This window comes from Zingiber officinale, chromosome 4A (assembly GCF_018446385.1).
Source record: "Zingiber officinale cultivar Zhangliang chromosome 4A, Zo_v1.1, whole genome shotgun sequence".
Lineage (NCBI taxonomy): Eukaryota > Viridiplantae > Streptophyta > Magnoliopsida > Zingiberales > Zingiberaceae > Zingiber > Zingiber officinale.
This window is the reverse complement of record NC_055992.1, coordinates 70,295,421-70,321,371: the sequence shown is the minus strand read 5'-3', so window position 1 is coordinate 70,321,371 and position 25,951 is coordinate 70,295,421. Positions and strand designations below refer to the sequence as shown.

Genomic DNA, 25,951 nt, shown 5'->3' with positions numbered 1-25,951 from the left:
AATAATGTCCAAGCCGAGGTTCGAACTAGCAACCTCTGACTCGGTCAAAACCTAGCTAACCAAGTGGGCAAGCAGTCATTACTGATCATATAGGAACCAAATTATACTTAAGCTATAATAGGAACAGAAATACCAAAATAAAGGGAGCCGAGCAGAGTTCGAACGCGCGACCTCCAACTCTCGCCAAGTCGCTGCTGACCAAGTGCGCAGGAAATCGGTTCTGTTTAGAATAGATAGCAAAATTATTTAAGGAATTAACATAAATACCTGAGTTATACAAAAAGGGAACTTAAGGCTTGATTGACGGGGAAAAACCTAATTGCCTCGAATTCCTTCTCTCCTTCTCCTCACCTCACGCGAGCATCGACGCTTCTCGCGAAACCGCAGCGGCTGGAAACTAGGGCTTCTCCGGCGGCCGGCCAAAGGGGACCTCTCCGTGGGTTCTTCACAAGTCCGAGTTCCTCTCGTCGAGGAGAATCCGTAGGCACGAGGAAGAGGGCGAGTTTGTGAGATCCTCCGCAAACCCCAGAAGCATTGGAAGCCTTTTTCTTCGGCTGTAAGTCCAAGAAACCCAAGGTAAGTGCTTCCTCACCTGCAATAGAGTAGCTTCGGGTTCTCGTTTCTTCCTTGTTTTCGAATCTTGCTGTGGGGATTTTACCGTTTAGGGCTTGTTGTCGTGAGGTTCAAAGAAAGAACGAGAAAGAGGATGATTACTTAGTTGGGCAAGTACTTATCCTTATGGTTGGGCGAGATCTGTAAGGTATGGGGTAGGAATGTGGAAGTTGTGAGATATTCATCTATGTGCTTGGATCGGTGGTATGTTTTTCGAATGGTTCTTTCCTGTAGAGTAGTGTTCGGTTTGATGTTCCAATGGTGTTTATGCTTGAATCGCAATGCTTCTGGATTTGTTTTGCCAGTGTATTATGTTTTGATGGAGTTTGGTTTCCTTAGAGTGTTCCTCTCGTGGTCCTTTTGGTGATCGATGGGTTGTGATCGAGTATGGATGTGATTTCTCTGTGTTGTTAATGCTTCGAGTTTCCGTGCGATACATGTTCGTGTAAATGCTTGACTAAGATGTCGATTGGTGGAATAAGTCACGTTTTGAAGTTCTTGTGATGTTCTATATTCAGTTTGAGGTTTCCATGATGTCTTTGATTCGGTTTTGAGATTTTCGTGAGGTTTCAATGCAGTTCTCGCTTAGTACACTTGTTTTCTGGAATTCGTCAGTGCATTCTGTATTGTTGGAATTCGGTTGTCAAGTTATAATCGATTGTAGTAGCTGTTGCTTGAGTTTAATAAATTATATGAAATTTAAATGATAAGACTCTTCTGTAGCTTATTGTAGTTGCTCTTCCATTGCTTAGGAGGTGTACGACTATGGAATAACTAGAGCTATAGTCCTTTATAAATTATGCATGAGTTGAATTATGGTATTACCTTGTATTAGTTGTTGTTATGTTAATTAGGGAAGCTCACTATGAATTCCAGATTTTCGGTTAGGTAGGTATGCAGATTTTACTAAGCTAGCAAGTACAGTTGCTGGACCCACGAAAAAAGTTGATTATTTCTTTAAAGTATTATAAGTATAAGTTTTTGAACAAGTAAAATAAATTTTACATAAGTATAAAAGTATTAAAGAAGAAGTTTTTAAATAAGTGAAATAAAAGAATAAGTTTAGAACAAATGAAATAAGTTTCATTTTGTTTTAAAAGCAGCAAGTTGAGTTTTCCTTTATGCTAGCATGTTATTTAGATTAGATTACTGTTCTTTGTTATTAGAAGAGCATGAGTAGCTTTACATGTTTAGCATTTCAGTATGTTTGTTTCTTTTCTAGTAGATGAGCATGAGTAGTGTTCCTTTTGAGCATTCAGTTTTAGTTTTCAGTATATTCACATGCATATCTAGTTTTGTGAGTTAGATAGCGCTTACTAAGCATTTTGCTTATAGATTGCATTTCCTCTTACTGTAGATAAAGAAAGGCGACAAGGTGGCACAGATGGTGTGTGATGCTAGGACTATGGAAGTCTTGGGACCTAGTTTAAGAATTTGTTTAGACTAATTCTTTATTTAGATTGATAAGAAAATTGGAGTAAGAAGTTGTATTTTATTTTGCTTCCGCTATTCATTACTTGCATGATTTGATTTTATTAAACTGCGTGGTGATGTTATTTCTTTTGTGTGTTGATATATGTTCCAGCCACCTGTGGTTGATGTATATTATGTTTGTATCTCAATTTAAGGTCACCGGTACAGGGGAGACTCTGCCGAAATTTTTTGGAAGAGACTCCTCGTGGTTTCGATCTTACCGGTTAAGTAGAGTTAGTAGTTAAGTAACGGTCATCCTTAGAGTGTAATCGTATAGATAAGAAGGGTGGTCGTTACAGATATCAAATCTTTTTTTAATCTTTTGTAGAAACTATAATAGGAAAAATTTAATTTTAAAACTCTCTTTTAAAATCATGAACATGGTTTCATAAAAGGAAAGTTTTATCAAAAATTAAAATCTTCCATTCAATCTACAAATATGGAAAGATATCAAATCTTTTCTTAATCTTTTGTAGAAACCATAAAAGGAAAGATTTAATTTTAAAACTCTCTTTTAAAATCATGAGGATGGTTTCATAAAAGGAAAGTTTTATCAAAAATTAAAATCTTCCCTTTAACTACAAATAAGGAAATATATCAAACCTTTCACTTAATCTTTTGTAAAATCTATAAAAGGAAATATTTAAATTTTAAACTCTCTTTTAAAACCATGGTATCCACATAAGAAAGATTTAAAAAATAAAATCCTTTTTAATTTAATGTGGTCGGCCACACCAATCTTGGATTCAAGCTAGAGCCGGCCACATAACTTGGCTCATCCTATTTGCTTGGCCGACCCAAGCTCGGGTTCCAAGTTTGCTTGGCCGACCACCTTAGGATGGATATAAAGGTGGGTATAGGTGGGTATAATTCTCTATATACAAGAGGCTACGATAGGGACCGAGAGGAGGAATTGGTTTTGGTCTCCCGATGAAATTAAGCTTCCCGTGTTCGCCCCGAACACCCAACTTAATTTCATCAATAATAATTCATACCACTAAAGAATTATTATTGAACTACCGCACCAATCCCAAATTACATTTTGGGCTCCTTCTTATCATGAGTGTGTTAATCTTCCTGTGTTTAAGATGTCGGATGTCCACTAATTAATTGAGTTACTGACAACTCATTTTAATTAATATCTTTGTCCAAGAGTAGTACCACTCAACCTTATTGTCGTGTCAGACTAAGTCCACCTGCAGGGTTTAACATGACAATCCTTATGAGTTTCTCTTGGGGACATTATCAACCTAGATTACTCGGGCACAGTTTCCTTCTATAATCAACAACACACACTATAAGTAATATCATTTCCCAACTTATCAGGCTTAAGATTTATCGAGCTAAATCTCACCCTCTGATAAGTCAAAGAAATAAATACTGAATATATGTGCTTGTTATTATATTAGGATTAAGAGCACACACTTTCATAATAACTAAGGTCTTGTTCTTTTATTAAGTCAGCATAAAAAGAACTTACCTTAAATGACCTTGCTCAATACACTCAGAGTGTACTAGTGTAATTTTATAGTTAAGATAAACTAATACCAAATTACACTACAACTATTCCAATGGTTTGTTCCTTTCCATTTTAGTCGTGAGCTACTGTTTATAATTTATAAGGAATTGATAACATGATCTTCTGCGTGTAACACCACACACCATGTTATCTACAAGATAAATTAATTGAACAACTACACTTAGCATATAAATGTAGACATTTGATCAATGTGATGCTTATTTCTAAATAAATGTTTATACAAAAAGGTAGGCTTTTAGTGTACACTCTAACATGACCTACCCCTGGTTTTCTTCGACTAAGGAGCTTAAGGGATGGCCAACCTCTGGCTTGCCTCTAGAAGGGGGCACGACCGTGTGGTTTCACACGGCTACCCCTTGGATTGCTGTTGGTGGGAGGCATGACCATGTTTTAAGGGCATGACCACACCTTGTTTTTGCCTGTGAGAAGGCACGTGGTCATGCCAGGGGGCACGGCCAGGTTACTGGATCTTTACAAGTTGCTTCAATGTGTACATTTGCTCCATTTTCACTCTAATTTGCATCCTATCAATAAAAACAAGCAAAGATCATATCTTCGAACAAATAAAATAGAAATATGACATAATAATGAAATATGGTGCAACAAACATAGATTATATTTATGAAATATAAGTTGATGTGTGTTAAACAATTCCTAAAAATATATATAATCTACGTATATCAGGGCTTTTCCTCCTTTGCACAAGTCCCTATACTTTCAACTTCAACAAAATAAAATTATACAACCATAATCATGTCAACCAAAAATTTACATTTTGAATATGCAACAACAACATTAACAGAGTTAGAATCATCTATAACACTATAGCAAAAAAACACTAAAGGAGTCCTATAGAGCCTCAAAATCGAAATCAGGACTGTTACAAGATCTACAATCTATCTCCTCACTAGAGTATTATGCTTGTTGTTGGGTGGTAGATGATGTAAGTTGATCCAACTGCATCTATAACTTTTAGCTTGATTCCTCGGCTCCTTGCTAGGCCTAGAGCATATAATCTTCATGTTGCTATTAGGACTAGAGCATATAGTATTCATGTTACTACTGTATTTGAAATGTTTGTTGTTGTAATTCCAATGTAAATTTTTGCATAATCTCTTCACATCCTTGCATAAGGATTTCTTCATGAGAGCCCTTGAATGTATCGGAGTCATCCTGAAATCCATGTGGACCCTAATAAGATGAAAAATTCTAAGCATTCTATTATTATATTCCCCCATACATATAATTTGAATGATCTCTCCAATTAGGCATATACACATTAGGAACTAGAGGTGGGTAGCACTAAGGTTGCTTAAAAACATACTGATATGTGTTCTCATACTTCAAATCTAGAAACCCCTTCTAATTAGAATTGTAGGAATTTGAAAATGAATCATACCTGTTTAGCTAATAGGGCTGATGGTACTGAGGATCAGGCTGATAATATGGAGGCTCGTGCTGATAATACTGAGGTTCAGGCTGGTAACACTAAGGCTCACTAGGAAAAGCATTTACATATAGGTACATGCTGGATATTGATAAAATGAATGGGTTGGACTACCACACATCTGACAAAAGCTCAGTTTTGGGATTGATTGCATTTGTTGAGATTTATTCTTGATGTACTATCTGACAAGAAGGTCTATCTCATCCAATTGACTCATATTTCTCTATTGCCCAGTACCCAAATCATAAGCCAAATTAACTCCTCCAAATTGCAAAAAGTATGGATCCATGTTATCAAAATAATGTCTTGGGCTTACCTGAAACACTAAAACAAATAAAATCACTAGACATGGGAAGCTTAAAAGATAAAACATATGGATACAATTGAATTAAACCCTAAATAATTCTTGGATTTTTGTAAAAGAACAAAAAAGAATCATAATTTATCAAACACTTGTAATTCCCCAAAAATGGTGACAAAATTTAATATGCATACTCCATATATCATACTATGGGTGTATTAAATTACAATTAAAGTTATTGAACCCTTCTAATTCTAATTAATGAAAGATAGTACAATAGACAAAACCTAATCTAACCTAAACTACAATTGCAAGGAAATTAAAAAACAACATAAAGTAAGACATTCAATGAAATTTAGCATGGAATGAAACCTAGCGCATTAAAGAACCCTAATCTAATCTAACCTAATAATATTTAAATGAATACATAAATATAAGAGAAACATAAAATATTCAATCAACAAAGAATTGCAAAAATCTAAGCTAAGAAAATACAAAACTAGGATGACAAAAATGGTTGGGGAATTTCAACGAACACTTGGTGAGAATTATGTAAATTAAGCAAAGTACGTGCAAATTGAATATAGGAGATCATCAATTAATACAAGCTTCAACACACAATTGAAAGACATCAACTCAATAAAGATGATAGTTTGTTTGGGCCAATAAAAATAAAAAAATAAAGGAGGAGACAAAAGAATTTTTTTTTATGTGTCGTGGAATTTTCTTGATATGGAGTCTGCTCCCTATTAGCTATCTTTGTTGTGGATTTCTTTAGAGGACTACTACAACCCTAGAGTTTTCTATGTATTGTCATTAGAAAAGGAAGATGATAGTTTATTTGTGTTAGTCCCGGTGCAGCAAACAAGAGGGAGGTGAATTGCTTAAAATTATAACTATACCATTCTCACAACTTTCAACTTTGATTAAAAAACAGTTGTTAGAAAATTAGAAATAAATTACATAAAAATAAAAGAGGCTATTAGATTTTAATTGGTTATAATTGGGGAGGTTATTAATCCATGACATTGAAAGCACTAATAAAGTTCTCCTTTGATGTAGACGGAGAAGCCTCTTACAGAAGTTGAAGTATGAACACTAAAATAGAAATCGAAGAAGTAATACAAGTGTTGTTTTGAATGAAGAAGACCAGGGCTTTGTTTATAGTCCACTAGTCAAAACTAGCCATTTGTTGACATGGCATCTTCAAGCGCCCCCTGCTGGCAAACTCTATCTCCACGCAACAGCTTCGCAATGGTTGGATGATAGAGTTTTTCATGTCTAGGCACCTAGACCGTTGCTGACGTGGATCCGAAGGTGATTCATACCAACAACTTTGCGATGAGGTGCCTGTTTGGCACCTTGGAGGTGGTCCGAGTGCTCGGACTAGGTGGTCCTGGCACTCAAATCAGTTAGCCACATGCTGACCATCTGATGCTTTCTCTGGTCACTAGCTTTGTCTCTAGTTGCTTGGGTCATCCTCTGGCCTTCTAGAGTTGAACTCACCTGAACTCAACTTCGGTCTTCTGCTCGAGCAGTCTTTCGCTTCTGGTTCTCGTCCATCGGAAGCACTGCGTGTGTCCTTCTTGCTCTACCAGTGTACTCTTCCATGGCTTCTCATCCCTCAGATGCACAAACCTGTTAACTCGATTCCCATGCCATCCTTCTCAACTGTTACGTCTTCTGCTCCACTTTCTATGTTCCTAATCATTTGCACACTTAGACACAAGGATCAAATACATAGGACCTAATTTAACTTGATTAATCACATCAAAATTAACACGGGATACTTACAATCTCTCCTTTTTAATGTGATCAACCCAAGTTAAGTTAGGGTTAAAAAAACACAGTAAAAGTAAAAATATGCAAAATTAAGTATAATGCAATTAATAAATTAGAAAAAATTATTCCTCCTCTAGACTTAATTTTTTCTCTCCCCCTTTGATCACATGAAAAATAGGGGTAAATACACTGAAAATAAATTTAAGGAAAAAATTCTAAGGGTGACATAAACAGTGATTAATACTTAAAAAAATGTGGAAATTTTTTATCAAAGATCTGAATTTTTACGATTTAAAAACTATTTTTTTAAAAAAATAAATCTTTAAAAAATTTTGAAACTTTTTATCACTATTAAACATACTTATCCAATGTCAAGATAAAGTTTTCACAAAAATATTACATTAATATTAATAAAAATTAATTATTTTGCACAAAAAGATGTATTTACAAACGAAAATACTTAAAAAATAGATTTTGACCTTGAAAGATCTTGTAACTTTTTCTAAGTATGTAAAATAGAAAGTATATCGGTAGAAGAATTAAATTTTCAAAGATTGACTTTTTGAGATTTTTTAATATTAAAAATTAATATTTTTGAAAAAAAATCATAGAAAATCTATTAACAGTCAGAAAATTTCTAAAAAATTTATTCTAACATAGGATTTACTGTCTTATCATTGAAAACATTGAACAACAAAATTCTAAAAAAAATTTAAAATATTTTTCTATATATTGTAGTTCCAATCTAGTAAATCAATTAAATTTAAAGGGAATTTAAACTAGGCATAATTTTAGAATCCAATATATATTCCTAACTACTCGATTAACGAGCACTACAAGAAAAACCCTCATAGACATCGGTGAAACAACAACGATTTTAAGTAAAAACCGATGTCTTTGAGTATTTTACACCGATTTTTCCAAAAACTGATGTCTATAAACGTAGATTTTCGCTCATAAACATCGGTTTTTTAAGCCGATGTCTATGAGCGTCTTTTTTTCGTTAATAGACATCGATTTTAACAGCGGTTTTAAAACTCGGTGTCTATGATAAAATAAAATAATTTAATTTTCACACCATTACTTAGCTGAAACCCTTCTTCGCATTTCGAGAAAGGAGAGGTGACGAGTTTGTCTTGTTTTCTAGGATTTTAGAGTAGTAACGGCGGAGGGAGGCAAGATGAAGACGAGTAGGGGGAAAGGTGATACTAAGTTCCACCGATCCGATGAAGACGACTTTAAATAGTCATCAAAGAAAAAGGAGAAGAACCTCGACTACAGCGGAGCTTCCCCATGGACGCATCGGCATTCGCGCAGATCGACCCACTCCACTGGATCCTTGACATGAACTCCCTCGTCAGCGATGCCTACCGCAACGTTAGAAAACTCTGTGTGTTTCTCCTCCCGGTTGCGGCTTCCTCCTTCCCACCCGGCAAGGCCCTCACCGTCTACTTCCAGCCCCTTGGTCATCCCTTCCTCTTTTGCGGCGTCGTCCACCCTGCCCGCCCATCCGCTCTCCTCTCCCTCCCTTGGGCTGACCCTTCCGAAGAACCCCCCATTCCTGACCCTAACCCTAATCCCCTCCAGCTCGCGCTCACCTCCGCCAAGATCGGTATCTCGGTCGAGGACCTCGCCTCCTTGCCACCTGTCGTTTACGTCGTTGTGGAGAAGAAGGCCGAGCGACTCGCTCTTAGGGTTGGCGAGAACCTCTTCAATTTCATGCAGTCCTTCTGCGGGATTGACGGAAGCCAGCTCATCGTGCCCATGGATATCCTTGACCGGTGGTTCAAGAAGTTCCAGGAGCGAGCCCGGAAGGATCCCAGTTACCTCAAAGATTTCACCTTGTGACAGACAGGTGAATGCCCAATCCCAAAGGTGCTGCTTTTTGCAAGGATCTCTTTCCTTGATGTTATCGTGTTTCATATTATATTTTGGTTGCATCTGATTTGCTTGAATTGTATGATACTTCTTCTTTTCATGCCTCTTCATTTTTATGTCTCTCTCAATTAATCCAGGCGGATGATCTTTGATGTCCACTTTAACCGCCCACAATGTGTTTGTTGATTGTCCCTAACCAACTATAAAGCGGTTTTGACATTGTTTGAAGTGAAGTTCTCAAAAAGTTATAGGATCTCAAGATATTATATATGGCAGGAGAAATAAGCTAAATTTTTCAGTAATTATTCCATTTTGGATTTATTCATCTCATTGAAGTAGTCAACTAGAAAACGTCAACTAGAACATGCATCAAGAAACACTAAAAGATATCATAGCTTTGTTGAACTCCATTTTGCTTCATCATGCTTTAGTTATTCAGATGGTACAGCTAATTTACTCCTTCAGCACACAGTTTTATGGAAGGTGGCTGGAAAACTAATCATGCCAAAACCAAAGGGCTCAACATCTGAGATTAAAAAAGCTTCGTCGTCTGGACTTAAGTGGTCCTTTTCTCCTGGGACTAACCTGCTATTAGGTGGTGCTGCAAAACTTGAAAAAGAGTTTAGGAAAAAACTAAATGAGTTTTCCAAGGAACTTAGAACATTCAGAAGTGTTGACTTGTCAGGTTAGCACACTGAACTTGTTAGAATGTATCTACAGCAAGTGATTACAGTTGTTCACTCTATAACTGATTATTTCTAAATCTAATATCTGGTAATGAATATGCTGAGATAACTTTTCAGGGGATTAAACTTACATTTACTTTACCAGGGTAATGGAATACTTGTAGATATTTAACAAATTCATGATTCTGTTAGGTCGTAACTTTGGTGATGATGGTCTATTTTTTCTTGCTGAAAGCCTTGGTTACAATCAGGTTAGTTCTTTTCCTTCCTTTTCCATAACCTTACTTTTTTTTCTTGTTCCTACTTGTAAACTATTGCTGAACTAGACTCTTAAAGGTATGACATTACTAAAGCAAGACATTTAAGCATAACTTTTTTTAGTGTCGTTTAGCATCTCATTAGTTTTTTTCCAAGTCTCAGGCAGCAGAGGAAGTTGATTTTTCTGGCAATGGGATTACAGCAGTTGGCCTAAAGGCACTTGATGGTGTTCTTCAGACGAATACCATGCTTAAAACTCTGAACCTATCAGGAAATAATATTGGCGATGAAGGAGCTAAGGTAAGTCCATTTTTTATTTTTAATTTTACTAATTTTTATGTTTGCGCCTATTCATCTGGAAATAAGCAATTTGATTTTGCTGGAAGTACAATAGTGTATTGGAATACAAGAAAAATTAAAGTTCATTATCATCATTAATTGATAATTTGATATTAGATGATTTCTTTGACGGTAAATGCAAAATCCTTTAATGGTATTAGATAAATTTACTGTGGTTGATATAGTAGGAATTCACACAAAGTAATTAGCATACTCCTAATTGTAGTTGCTAAATGCAAATACCCTACTATGTTTAGCTAGTTCATTTGACTGTATTTATCTTAGTTTGTTTAGGTCGGTTTTCCGCACTATGTTTAGCTAGTTCTTCTCTGCTTCCAAGAAAAGAGCAGAGAAGAAAGAACCAGTGGTTCCTCAGTGGATCAATTTAGTCCCGTTAAGCTACGACACTTGTTAGATGTAAGTCAGGAACTTGTATGCCCATCTTTTAACTTCCTTTTACTAAACTAAATGCCCACATGAACAATCTTGAAACTTTTACAATGTCCTCAGATATACTCTTGTGGAGTGTTTGTTTCCATGGTAGGTTAAAATGTTGAACTTAAAATTTTCTACTTTATGATATGTTAGTTTTCCATTAGTAGTTCCGATTAGAGATGCAAATTGGGTAGTGTCAAAGGGTTACGCCATACTAGCAGCTTGCAGGGCAAATCCAATTCTCGAGCCGTACTACAACCATGCCAAACTGAGCATAGTGCGGAAAGTGACTCGGATAGATCTCTATCATGCCTAACCCAGGCACATTCCATTGATTCCTCTCTTCTGGTATAGATAAAGATTGTTTGGAATTGTATGAGATTGTATTTACCTGTCTCTAGATGATCATAGTGTTCCTGCCAAGAACTCACACGCTGCTCCTTCCACTTCAATCATGCTTGCTCCTGAGGATTGTTTGATGTCCAAATCACACATCAATTTCCTCACTTTCAATGCATCCTCTATTCTACCAGTAATCGCATACAACTTTTGCAAAGCTACATATCCACTTTCCTCCGGTGGCTCATGCTCAATGAGATGCCTTGCCACCACTACACCCAACTCGTAATCACCATGAGCAAAGCATCCACCTAAAAGTGCACGCCAAGCAGAAGCATTTGTTTCGAAAAGCATGCTCTCAAGCACTGATCTCGCCTTCTCGAGATACCCCCCACGAGAAAGAGCATCCACCAAGCATCCAACATGTTCTGCCTTTGGCTCAACTCCATAAACCGTCTTCATGCAATTGAAGCCGATGATAGCAGTGTCAATCATGCCTACATGGCTGCAAGCCATCAAAATTCCGATGAAGGTAATCCTATCTGGTCGCAATCTAAACTTGATCATCTGTGCAAACAGGGAAAGAGTAGCCATTCCACATCCATTTATAGCTAATCCACACAGACTTAAGACTTACACACAATTGTATTCTGTATGACCTTATTCTTGGGCAATCTTTCATGTTTTTTTATGAAATTCCTAGATCTTTTACACTTTGTTTCTGGTGTCCTTACTCCTTACACCTTATTTCCATGTGAAATTTTATAGGGTTTTGCAAGTCTTGCTGGAGCACTAGTTGAGAATAAGGCAATTCGATCTATACATCTCAAGCTAATAAGACTTACACACACTTAGATTTTCTATCCATGCAGTTCTTTCTTGCAGATTTAATTTCTTCATCAGATCTGTTGACTTTCCAGTATTTATTGATTGTACTACTTCTCAGCAATTATGTAAAACTATATTTCTTCTTGTTTAGGAAAAATAACACTTCTAGATATTGGCGCAACAATGAGATTGGTCCCAAAGGCGCCTTTAGCATCACTGAGTATGTTAAGAAAACTAAGTCCTTGCTATGGTTGAATCTTTACATGAATGACATTGGCGATGAGGTGTGGTTATTGACTATTGTTGCTTTATGCTCTGTTGCTTCACTTCTGAAACATAAATTATCATCTAAGGTGCATATATATCTCATTGGAAATCATATAAATGAATTGATGTTACTCATCTTTATTGCTACTGAGGAATTTATTTACTTTCCATGTACTCTTAGTGATAAAAGTGAATTTATTATTTGCAAACTAAAAGTGAATTTATTTACTTTCCATGTACTCTTAGTGGTAAACAGTTATGCCATTTGGGTCGACTACTAATGAATTGAATTTGAAAGATTAAATTGCTGTTTATGTAGTTAGATTAAAATTTTTAATTTGGATTATATTAAGTTCCCAGGAATGATAGATCTATCACTATATGATGTGGTTGAGATAATTGATGAATGTTTTTCTTTTTAAGCATTCCAATTAGTCATCACATGGTGCTCTTACTACTTTTTCAATTATGATTTTTGGTCTTGGTTTACTAATATATTATTTATGTGTTTTTACAGTTTACAAATCTCAAGTACTCCAAAGTTGAAATTGATGAAGTGCGGTTCGAGTGGGCTAAATGCATGCTAGATTACATTTGAGTAGGAAATGTATTTGATTTTTGAAAACTTTGGATGATGCATGCATTTGAATGGAATGTAAATTGCGGATATTATCTTGATGTGTACAATATTTATTACCTTTTGATGTTGTGAAAAGAATTTGTGCATTTTATGGATACTGTTGTAAGAAAAATATTTATGTAATTTATGAATATTTGTGTATTTTATGGATACTGATGGAAGAAGAATATGTGTAATTTGTGAATATTTGTGTATTTCATGGATACTGTTGTAAGAATAATATTGGTGCATTTTATCATTTTTTCACTGTTTCGGAAATTGAATTTATGCTGTTAAAAAATAACAAAATTGCATCGGTTTTCCACCGCTGCAAAACCGGTGTTATTAACTAATATTACATTGGTTGTATATCGCTGCCAAAACTAATGTTATTAACATATAATATTACATCGGTTTTACACCGTTGATAAAACGGTGTCGTTAAGTGATACTACACCGGTTAATAACCGATTCGAACACCGGTGTCGTTAAGTGATACTACACCGGTTTTAACCCGATGTCTAAAATGGTAGACCTTTTACATCGGCTTCATAGACATCGGTCGAAAATGTAATAAACACCGGTGGAAAACCGATGTCTATGAGGGTTTTTGTTGTAGTGAAGGAATTTTCTAAGAATAAATTTTTCTGATACTTTTGCAATTTGACCTCTTATGGTATCTAAAATATCAATTAAGCCTACCTTAATTTTTAAAATTTAAATTTTGAAAGACCTTAAATTTAAGCATGCATCATTCTTTTTCAATAATTCTATTTCTTTTTTTAACTTTTCATTTTCAATTTTTAATTTATCGAAATCTTCTAATCAACAAGGTTTTACGAAAGTTACTTTTAATTCTTCATTTTCCTTTTTTAACTTACTATTTTTTATTTCTAATTGACAAGAACTTTTAAAATGTATTTTAACAAATTTATATAATTTATCGGGAGGTAGAGATCGTACCTCACTTACCTTGTCGATCTCGTTATATATCACTCCCCTTTATTGTTACTTCCCCTTTGAAACAGCTCCTCCTTCATCAATGCTCTCTATGCTCATTTCGGATGAGCTTGCTTCATCATCTTCTTGGTTACAATACAAGTCTGACGTACTCTTCAATTTCTGACTCTCATGAAGACATTTCATCCCACATTGCCTTTAGGTTCTTGTGCTTTGTCCAGGTTGGTCTTTTATTCTTATCCTTGTCCTTTAGTTTTGGTCAATTGTCCTTGATGTGCTCTTCTTCTTGGTAGTGATACGACTAAACCTTTCATTTGCTTCATGAAAGTTTCTTAGCTTGCGACTTATTAAACTTGTTACACTTAAGGAATTTACCAAACTTTCTTACCATAAAAGCAGCTTCGTTTTCGTCGAGTGATGTGTCTAAATCTGATTCACCTTTCTGGTTAGCTTTCAATGCTAGGTTTTGAGCTATCTTTTCTTCTTTGTTTCTTAAGCTTGCACATCTCCATTCGTGAAGTTTAAAAGTATAAAACAAATTTTCTAATATACTCACCTTGAAGTCCTTAGAGATGTAAAATGAGTCAACTATAGATGTCCACTCGGGTGTTCTCAGAAATGCATTTAAAACATAACTTAATGAATCTTGATTTGTTACCATTTCTTCGAGATTCATGAGTCTAGTGATTAACTCTTTAATCCTTGAATGTAGATGTCTGACTAGGGGCGTAGCTAGGATTTAGCTGATCATAGACTATAATCGATACAATAAATTAATTAATTTTTAAATATAAATAAATTAAAAATATATATATGAATATTAATTTTCTAAAAAAATAGAACAAAATTATTTAATATTCAATACATTCAAAAGTATGAAAAGATATTATTAAAGTTGTACTTATTTATTTATTTAATTTTAAATTAAATTTATTAATTATTATATTATTATCAATTATTTCAATACTCTAATTCAATATATATATTTGTTAAAAACTCATCTTCCATCTTATTAGAAGAGTTATTTTAACAAGTTTCATAGTTGAAAATGTTTCTGTTATTACTGTAGAAATGAAAAGAGTTAAAAGAAAGTGAATCAACTTGCCAATTAAATAAATATATTAGATTCAATATATATGTAAATAATATAGTTATAATGTATATAGAGTATAATAAAAGAGAAAGAAAATTACCTGTTAATTAAATTATAGGTTATTGACTGTTAACCTATCCACTTGACTCTTGACCCAACCTTATCGCGTGTAAGATCAAATATTTTCCATATCAGCTACCATACATGTAATTTCAATTTTTTTTAATGGAATGGAATTCAGCATGATGTTTAAAAGATGCATTAATGAGATTTCAAATGGAAACAATTTTGAAAAGCATAACCAAATGAATGTCTTTTTTTAATAGTTTAATTAATATAATATAATATGCACATGAATAATATTTCAAGAAAGCAACTTGTAATCTATTTCAAGATCCACATATATTGCTAGCACCATCATAACTTTTGTAGTAAAATGTGATAACCCTCACTTAGGGACCCCTCCAGAATTGACTCGTGCAAATTGGAAGGGAGATAAATCATGGGAAGTTTTGCTCAACACTATAGCCCTTTACCTGAGGAGATCAAATGACCCACAATGCATTTCACACACACTGAGAATCCACATTCTATCCATTCCATTTATTTGTTAATTTCCCCTAATCATATTAATTAAATTTAGTATAAGGTTGAAAATTAAATTATTAAAAGAAATTTAATCTTGGTGCATGGATAAAATCAAATCATGCTAGACAAAAAAATGATTAAGTAGAATGATTTTTAAACATTAATTAATAGTGGATCAAATGAAATTTATTTAAATCTAATGAACTGGATGAGGGAATGAAATGCAATGAGGAATGAGGACAAGTAGTTGCTACTCAACAACCTCAGCTATAGGTGGGGCTGGAGGCCACCCTAGTCCAAGGGTGGTTCCGCCCCTGCGTCTGACTGTTTCACCTTCTTCCATTCGAAGGTTGCAGAGTTAGTGTTAGCGCAGTGGGGCCAACAAAAGGGGGTGAATTGCCTGTCAAATATAAAAAGAAACCTTTCCCGATCTCTCAAGTTAGATTAGTACACACAATTATAATAGGTTAATTGAACAACTAAAAAATAAAAGAGGCAGAATAATTTACTTAGTTACAACATAGGTGGTTGTTAATCTAAGGTAAATGAAAAAGTACTAAAAATCTCCTTCATTGAAGGTGGAGTAGCCTTTTACACTCATTGAATGCTCAGAAAAGAACTAGGAAATGAATACTAGAGTTGTTGATTATTTCCTAGGTCAAAGGGTCTTTTTATAGCCCTTGAAAAACTCTATCCGTAGCTTGAAGGCACCTCCAATGAGGTTCAAGGCACCTTCCATCGGATAAGTTTTATCCGCTATGGATAAAACTCTATCTTTGGCTAACGACTATCGAAAGGTGCCTTCAAAGAATGGAAGACTCCTTTGTACTATTCATCGAAGAGACCCTCCATCCATGGTAGGCACCTTCGACAGAGCAACTCAGCTCAATGCTTGATCTCTTCGTGTAGTTCTTTGCGTAGTGATTTTCTAGCTAACCGAAATTGAGTTCGCTCGAACCCAACTTCGACCTTCTCCTCGAGCAGCCTTCCTCCCCAGCTTCTCGTCCCTCGGACCGCCGTGCACATCCTTCTCAACCGCTCGTATACTCTTTTACAGCATCTCGTCCTTCAGATGCACCGAGCCTGTCGACTCCCTTCCTGTGTCGACTCCCTTCCTATGTCATCCTTCTCACTAGCTGCATCTTCCGCTCGACTTCTTGTGCTCCTAAGCTCCTGCACACTTAGACATAAGGATTAAATACAACAAGAGCTAACTAAACTTAGTTGATCACATCAAAATTACCCTGGGGTACTAACAATCTCTCCCTTTTTGATGTGCATTAACCCAAGTTCAAGTTAGGGATAAAAATATAATAATATAGTAAAGTAATGAATTAAACAAGTTAATTGTAAAAATAAATATAATAACATAACTAAAGTAGATAACAAATTGCTTGCAAAATAAAATATTCTAAATCTAAAAAAAATCCTAACTCCCCCTGAACTAACTTGTACCTATTTCTCCTCCTTTGATCACATAAAAAAAATAGGGAAAAAAACTATAAGGTGTTAAACAAATATTTTTAGGGGTACATTACAAGAATTTTTAGTAAGCTGATATTTTTTAGAAATAATTGGCGTACATTCTCTATTTTTAATAATTAATCTTTTATTTTGAAAGAATTAATTTGGAAATTACTCTAAGAATTTTTCTAGTTTTCTAAGATGTAGAAAACACAGTTTTCTAAGTTTTCAAATTTCTATAAAAAAAATATTATTTCTGTAAAGTAAGTCATAATAATTCAAATAAATTTTTTAAAATTTTTTTTGTAATGATAGAGAATATCATGTTTCATCACAGAAATAAACCTGAAATTATTATTAATTTTCAATATACCATTTTCGTTAATAAATTTATAGAAAATAACTTAATGGTAAAAAAAATTTCAAATATTTTTCTTTTAACAGATAAGATTATATTTTATCATAGAAAAATAGGATTTTTTAAGTCTGCAAAAAATTTTTAAAGTATGCTTTTCGTTAAAAAAAAATACTCGATAGTCAAAAGATTTTTAAAAAGTTTCTATTTGTAGATTAAATCATCGAATAGTATATAAAAAAATTTAATTCAAAATATGAACAGAAAAAAGATAATTGAGACAATTTCTATTTAAAAAATGAAATTTAATCTAAAACAAATTTGGAACCCAATATAGGTTCTTATCTACTAGATTTATTAAAAATTTTGGAAGTACATAACTTCTAGGGTTTAGGGATTTTTCTGATTTGTCCCTGGTGATTTCTAATGCACCAGTTGATTCTACTATAATCTCTAAATTTTGATTTTTGACAACTATTCGAATTTAAATATGCATGGTCATTTTCTAGTTTTTCTATTTGAGCTTTCAATTTATCATTTTCTATTCTTAGATTATCATACATTATTATAGGGCATGAATTAGCTAAGGTTAGTTTTATCTTAGCATTTTCTCTTTCTAGTTTTACTAAATCCTTGGAGAGTATCTTAATAAATTGAAATGACTTTTCAAAAGGTAAGACACATACCTTACTTACCTCATGTTCTGATACTCTCCCTTCATCGCAACTTTCTTCTGAAGATTCTCTTCCTTCATCAATGCTCATCTTTGAACTACTTTCATCTTCTTCTTGGTGGTGGGCCAGTAGGGATAATCTGATGTAGGCCTCGATCTCAGACTCAGAGGACAAAGATTCATCCCATGTTGTCTTTAAATCTTGAGTTTCAATTTTGTTGGTCTTTTGCCCTTGTCTTTCTCCATTTTTAGTTTGGGGCAGTCGTCCTTGATGTGCCCTTCTTCATGGCAATTATAGAATCAAATCTTCCTTTTGCTCCAAAAGTCATTTTTTGTCTGTGACTTGAATTTATTAGATTTAATAAATATATTAAATTTCCTTACCAATAATGTTTCATCTGTGTCGATGGATGCTTCGGAGTCTGAATCTGGTCCGCCCTTCTGGGCTTGCAGTGCTAGGTTCTGACTTGGTTCCTTTCTTTGTCCTGCACATCGAGAATTATGTAATTTGAAAGTGGAAAAAAGATTTTCTAATGTACTTACCTCGAGATTTTTGGAGATATAGTAGGAGTCTACTATAGACGTCCATTCTGATGTTCGTGGGAATGTATTTAAAGCATACCTTTACGCATCCTGATTGGTTGCCATTTCTCTAAGGTTCATTAATCCGGTGATTAGCTCCTTGATTCTTTCGTGTAGATGAGCAACTGATTCACCTTCTACCATCCGGAGGTTGCTGATTTGGTTCTAGAGTAGATCCCGTCTCACGAGCTTTTCATCGGACGTTCCTTCGTGTAGCTCCAGAAACTTCTCCTAAAGATCCTTTACTGATTTGTAGGCATCGATTCTGCTGACTTCCTGCAGAGGCAGCTTGCTTAGCAGATGGAACTCAGCTCATCCGTTAGCTACGAAGTCCACTTGCTCTTTCTTTATCCATAAATACTCCACTTTCTTAGCTCCTTGTTGATCCATGGGGGCTACAAAATCACATTTCATGATTAAGAGAATTTCAAAATCTATTTTAAAAAATATCGCCTGTTAGAGTGTATACTGAAAGTCTAGCTTTTGTATAAATATTTAAGAATCACATTGGTCAAATGCCTACATTTATATGCTAAGTGCAGTTGTTCAATTAATTTATATTGTAGATAACATGGTGTGTGGTGTCACACACAGAAGATCATGTTATCAGTTCTTTATAAATTATAAACAGTAGCTCACGACAAAGATGGATAGGAAAAAACCATTGGAATAGTCATGGTGTAATTTGGTATTAGTTTATCTTAGCTATAAAATTGCACTAGTACACTCTGAGTGTATTGAGTAGGACCATTTAAGGTAAGTTCTTTTTGTGCTGACTTAATAAAAGTGTTAGTTAGAAGCCCTAGAGTCAATCATTTGATGATTGTTGTATGGACTCGATGTATCATATTCCTATATATTAATAAAGGCATTTCTCTATGGTTATTATACTTACTTGTATTGGTGCTAAATAACTAAGTATAATAGTGTTCTGGAGTAGAAGGTTCTTATCTATATCAATCAATTGGTTGAATTGATAGTGAGATGACATAAAGAACACTACTCTTAATCATTCATGGTCAAGCATTAACATTCAGGGACAATGTTAATGCGATGAGACTAGCATGTAGGTCAACTCGATGACTTGATCTCACAAATCATGGATATAGAGATATCAAGTTGACACATGGGTATGCATTGAAGAATGTATACTGAATGACCCGCCATGAGAAAGTATCATGGATCGTTATATGAGTGTCATATACTTTCTCATGTGACTATTAGTATGACTATCAGACCTTGGACCTGAAGTCTCCATAGTTCCCTACATAAGGAGTTACATAGTTTGGCTTCGTCGTCACCCATAACTGGGTGGACTATAAAGGCGATTACTGGTATGTAACAAATTATGCGGACGGATGTGAGTGATGTAGATGGGATCTATCCCTCCTATATGACGGGAGTGACATTATGATTCTTGATAGAGTGAGACCACTAAGTGCATGGTCATGCCCAAATGAGTCAATATGAGATATTGAGCTCATTTGATTAGAGTGAGTCTACTTGGGGTTCAAGACATAAATTGATTAGAGGATGACATGGTCTATGCCTCAATTGATCAATCTAGATGTCAAAAATAGAAGGGCATTGTCACATATTGTGAGAGTCACAATTATTAGTCACAATGGTGATGTTGGATCTCAACATTCTTGTAACTTGGGTAGTAATGATGTGTTGTTAGATACCGCTCATTACTTATGTTTCTAAATGGGTTTAGGAGCATTGCCAACATTACAAGAACCTATAGGGTCACACACAAAGGGCAATTAGATGGAGATTAGGTTCATATGATGAACCAAGAGGATTAGGTTCATATGATGAACCAAATTGGATTAAGTGTAATCCAAATTAGATTAATTGAGTAAGACTCGATTAAGTTAGACTTGAGTTAGACTCAAGTGAGGCTAGACTTGAGTAAGACTCAAGTGAGGCTTAATGATGATATTCATTGAATTTTGAATTCAATGATAAATGGTGGGATTCATTGAATTATGAATTCAATTTGAATATTAGATTCAAATTTTGATTCAAATTATGAAGAGAAGAGGAGTTTCAAAATGTCCATTTAATGAAGAATAAATATTCATTAAATACTCATTAAGACTAATTAATGAGGCTCATTAATGGAGTTAATGAGTATTAAGTATTTTCATTAGATGAAAATACTTAAGCCATTTTACTCTTATTTTTCATTATGAATTAATCATCATTATTCTTCCTCTCTTCTAGCTCTCTCTCCCTCTCCTCCATTGCCTAGCCACCCAAGAGTGCTAGCACACTCTAAGTGGTTCTTCTCCACCTATTGTCCGTGTGGATACGTATAGAGGAGTGTACGCTTGACACTCTCGAGATCCGGCAACCTTTTGGACGAGCGGGATAAGCGAAGGGCTTCACAACAAGGGTAACATTTCTTATTCATGTAGATCTAAGGTAGATCTAGGTTAGAAACATGTACATGTTTTATTTTTATATATCTTCGCACGGATCCGTGGCAAGACTTCGAGGTTTCCGCAATGCAAAATGCGATTTTTGCGGCTCGAAAGTCCCAACAGTGGTATCAGAGCCATGTGCGAAGCATGTACAAGTTTGTATTTTATTTTTATGAAAATATTTCAGATCTGTAAGTTTGCTATTTTTATATATTTTTTGAGTATTTTTCTCGTAGAAGCGAAGCAACAAGTGCTTGGACACTTGTAGGCTTCGACTACCGAGAAAAACCTTCCGAAACGACAAGGTCTCGCCCAAATCATTTTGGGACAGTGGCTTAAGGCGCTGTTAGATCAAGATGGGGCACTCGCGATATTCATTTTGCGAGAAGGGGTGTTGTCCCTAACCTCGCAAGGGGCATTGTCCCACGATCGCTCCCAAAAACTGCTAAACGGGACCGTCGGGAAGTTGTGATTCATAAAATCGATAAAATCAGTAGTAAAATTATAGAAATTTATATAAAATACATAATTTAGAATTATGTGTGTTTTTGTGATGGTCATGGCCCAAAAACCCCAATATGATTGGTTTAAATATGTTGTAATTCATAATATGGCCTGCGCGCTATTTTTGTGTTGTGCGTGTTGTATTGATATGCGACCTGCACGTCGTACCTTCTCTTTTATATTCTTGTTGTAAATAAAATTTAGATTTTAATGTAACTCGAGTTTCACATTTGTAATTTACAAAATGAAGCGGTGGAAGGTCCACTCAAGAAGGAGTTACGAGGAGGGTGATTTCAACACATGGCGGTCAAAGGGAGGCTTTGAGATCTCGAAAATTTAAATAATAGGGTTATTTGAGAAATAGCCTTATAGAATTTTTCCGGAATTTTTAGAAATTTTCTAGCGATTTTTCGGAGCTTGTACGACGGATTTTGAGGGGACGAATTAACGGGTGCGGATAAGACCTGTTTGGGATACTCATTTAAGTGAGGAATTGTTTTATTTATAAATTCCTTTTCTTTTCCTTTTCTTCCTCAAACGCCGATCCTTTTAATCCTGAACCCGAACCTCTCTTCCCCCAAACCGTCGCGATCCTAACCTCTCTTCTCCGACTTCTCTCCTCTATTCTTCGTGCGTCCCTATTCCCAGCGATCGACGACTAGTCTCTCGTCTTCTCGGCATCGCCGGCGCAGATCGGGTCTCAGAGCTTGGAGGATAGAAGCTAGCTGGGTTCTTCCTTCCTGCCGACTTCGGTAAGTGGCAGGATCTCGTCTTCTCACGCCTACCTGCCGACGCCACTGATCGGGTGAGATCAATCCGATCACCGGCGAGGGTCTTCTACCGGAGGTTCGAGATAGGGGCTAGTTTCACTGAGCCCTGTTCCTTGTGCAGTCGTACCCTAAATCCCTTCTGTCGGCTCTGATCAATCGTCGCAATGACAAGCCGTGCCCTAGCAACGAACCTTAAGGTAAGGTGTTACCAGACTTCGATTGATTGGGAGATGTTCGTGTTGATCTTTGTTGTTCTGGTCTAGGAAAATATGTTGGATCAGATCCTTGTTGTTTTCCCCTGATCGGATCTTGATCCTCTTCTTTACTACTGATCTAGGTCACGGGATTAGAGAATCAGAGGTTTGTTCTGCTTGTTCTATTCTATGGATTGTTCCTATTGCCTACTGTTGATTCTTCCTTCTTGATCCGAGTGATCCAACAGTAAGGCCCTGTTCTGTTGAAGATTTCTTGGTTCCAACAGTGAGGTATGGTGTAGTAGATTATTATGTAATTTGATTATTTTAGATGAATGATCATGCGTAGGTTTGATTGGAGGTTGTAATTGTTGTTGAATTGTGATTAGAGTTAATTGCTTAGACTAACCAAATGGAATGATTAGGGTTAAGGCAATTAGCCCTAGCCAACTGCTGGATCTAATCTAAGTTTAGGGTTCTAATCTAATTGGTGATTAGGGATTAGGTAACTAACCCTAATCGACCATTAGATTTAGTTGGGTAAGTTGGCATTGTGGTGGTTGTTTGGATTTGGGATATCCAATCTTGATCTCTATTCTTGTTCTGATCAGTGATTTTATAGCTTGACCTATTCTTGATCCGATCATTAGGGAGGAATCCAGGTTTATTCTGTGGTTTCTTTGATCTAGCAATTCATCTTGTTGCTGGCAGCAACAATCCCTGCTGTGGATCAACGATCATGGTTGGAGGTGAAGTGGTGCTCTGTGGTATTCTTTGTCCAGCATATCACCTTGTCTTTCCAGCCAGCTCAATTGGTTTCCAGCAGCTCACTTTGTTCCAGCAGTGGCTGTAAATTAGGTAAGGATTAGGTATGTTTCGATACATGATTAGTTGTAGATCATGTTTCAAATTTGGATATGTGTTAGATGATTAGATATGATCTTGATACCTATTGATAAATTATTCATCATTAGGTTGTGTAGATTAATTGGGTTATATGGATTTAAGTCTGATTTGAGGGATATGGTTTAGGGTTTGTCCCTAAATTTCTGTTCAGGATTTATTTAGCTATTTGTTTGTATTCTAGCTAAATAAAAGTAAATATATTTTTTGACACAGGACTCTGATTCGAGACATGCGTCTCGACGTTGGATTTGGCGTGATACTACCTGCTATTTGAGGCGGGTACCCTTTGACTTATCTTTTTGATAATGTCTTATGATATGTGTAGTTTATATATAATTACTAGTGGTAGATGGTAGATTATCTCTTCCCTGGTCTTGGCTTAGTTGATACCTATCACATGCTTCTTCTGTTAGTTGCTTTACTTTAGAACTAGATGCCTTTATCTTTTGCCATGTGTATATGTGTTAATAGAGATAGAGGTATTTATTGTGTTTCCCTCTATACTGGATTAGTTGATAGATATGTTGGATATGTGATATCGGATTCATGTTGTTTATTATCCTTGTTATATATGTGTTTATCTTTTTGGCACCTACACATATGGAGGAGGATATGTTCAGGTATGACATACTGTAGCCGCATGCACCATATTGCATGATTGCATGTTGGGCGATTGATGACTCCATTATTGTTGAGCTCGTCGGCCGGCTACATGGACCTCTGCACACGTGACCACTGCATGGGTAGTGGCACAGCACTTAGGGTGTGTATGGTAGGTTGCCCGGTGGTGCTCCGCTAGGATGCTCATGGGTAGCATGACAGGGGTGTGGTAGCATCTCGGGGTCCCTCCCCGTCATTGGGTACCGGGAGATGAGAGCGTTACGCTCCCTCACTATGTTTGAGGTAGGAGGATAGGTGTACTCCGACAGCATCCCGTCCACTCGGTCACTCATCAGGGGTAGTGACGGCAGAGTGCACGGTGTCACAGCCCTACCCACTCGGTCTCGCCATCGCGTGTGAGACGGCTGACTGGTGTCAGGGGTGACCATGTCATATTGCATCATATGCACGGATTGCATTCTTTATGATTGATGCATTGTGGTGATTGCATATGATTGACATGCATACAGGATACATGCTTTTGCTCTGACTATTTTTATCTGTGTATGTTCACAGTCAGTTGCACAAGCCTCGCAGGTGAGTACAGTTTATTTCAGTTATGCATTTTCTTATTATTCTTGTTATAGACTGTACTTTATGTCTATTACTGGTTATTACAGCTTATTTCAACTATGCATATCTATTATACTATAAGGAGACTATACCGTAGGTTGTACTGTTAGGAAACTGTACTGTAGGCTCTATGGTTTAGTGTACTGTACCATAAGATGTTACTGGTGGTTATATGTTGCTGTACATATCTATTGGATTACCTGCTGAGTTCTTTGAACTCACCCCGTTGTTACTATTTTTTCAGGTTGAGGTCGTCGGGAGATATTCCAGTCGCTAGCCCCATTATCGCGAAGATTTTCTTTGTCGGATTATATTTTGCTTTTGCATCTTATATACTTGTATTGTGGGTTTGTATTGTGGACATTGAACATTCGGGTTTGCTACTTTGTTTTTCGTTGCGAATTTTCTCATTACTTCGTGGATTTTGTTTTCTTCGTTGTAGTGGAATAGGATGTTTACATATATCTTTGAGGATTCTTTATCGTCTTTCTATATTAAACTGCGTGGATTGATTATATGTTGAACTGTGTGGAATGTTGATATAAACTGCGTGGTTTGTTTCTTATTTGTATTGTATTGTTCCGGCCGTGTGTGGCCGAGGTATAGATATATGTATTCTGGATTCATATTGTCACCCGTACAGGGGAGATGCTATCGAAATTTCTTCTGACAGGGAATACATGGGGCGTGACAGAGGCACTTGAAGAAGTCGTTGACCCTAGGTTGACCATCTGATCTTTTCATTGGCTTGAAAAGATCGTAGTAGGGTCATGACCTCATCACAAATTAATTAGTTATCTATCATTGCTTGTGTATGTGATGCATGATAATGTAGGATAATTAGTGCCTTGATGCATATAAGATATGAATCCACGATTAGATTAGATCTTAATCAAGTCAACTCGATATGTCTACCAAGTTTTGATATCCATCACTACCTCGATCATATGTTGTTGTTAAATCTGTCAAAGTAGAGCAACACATATTATCTTGGTAGGGTGCAGAGGGACAACCTTGGTCCCGCCTATCAAAACTTGGGTGAGTACAAACTCAATTAGATTGAGCATAACTAGTTAACTCAATTGGATCGAGTAAAACTATAGGCATTTTCCAACGGTTGGATGATATGATAAAAATCACATTTATACTAAATCTTGGGCAATTTAGCCAAAGCTAACTCAAGTTTTAATATAAATGAGATTTTTGATCCTATAAACAAGAGTTGCATAGAGATGTAATTGATAATTAGTTATCTACCGATCATATTAAGTCTTGGGCGTTTTAGCCAAAGCTAACTCAAGTCATAGTATGATGTGGATCTCGTCCCACGAAAATTATAGCTAATTGGTAAGAATCTAGTAGTGTGGTTTGACCACATCCATGACTTGATTCTACA

At 35.8% G+C, this 25,951-nt stretch overlaps 1 protein-coding gene and 1 long non-coding RNA gene across 2 annotated transcripts; both read left to right on the top strand.

Annotated features, from left to right (window-relative positions):
- The first annotated feature begins 307 nt into the window (after positions 1-307).
- Positions 308-2,156, top strand: LOC121973357. Its single transcript, XR_006109538.1, has 2 exons — positions 308-576; positions 1,970-2,156. It is a non-coding gene; the product is annotated as an uncharacterized LOC121973357 (long non-coding RNA).
- Positions 2,157-5,013: 2,857 nt separating this feature from the next.
- Positions 5,014-9,057, top strand: LOC121972443 (protein OPI10 homolog). The gene is made up of 2 exons (XM_042524113.1): positions 5,014-5,107; positions 8,402-9,057. The coding sequence occupies exons 1-2, from the start codon at positions 5,014-5,016 to the stop codon at positions 9,001-9,003; spliced, it is 696 nt and encodes a 231-aa protein (XP_042380047.1). The 3' UTR covers positions 9,004-9,057.
- The last annotated feature ends 16,894 nt before the right edge of the window (positions 9,058-25,951 follow it).

What these genes read in the sequence shown, in the direction of transcription:
- LOC121972443 (XM_042524113.1), top strand. Translation starts at nt 5,014, where the DNA reads ATGAATCATACCTGTTTAGCTAATAGGGCTGATGGTACTGAGGATCAG. An exon ending in TAATACTGAGGTTCAGGCTG is followed by an intron (nt 5,108 to 8,401) that starts GTAACACTAAGG and finishes GACTTTAAATAG; the next exon opens with TCATCAAAGAAAAAGGAGAA.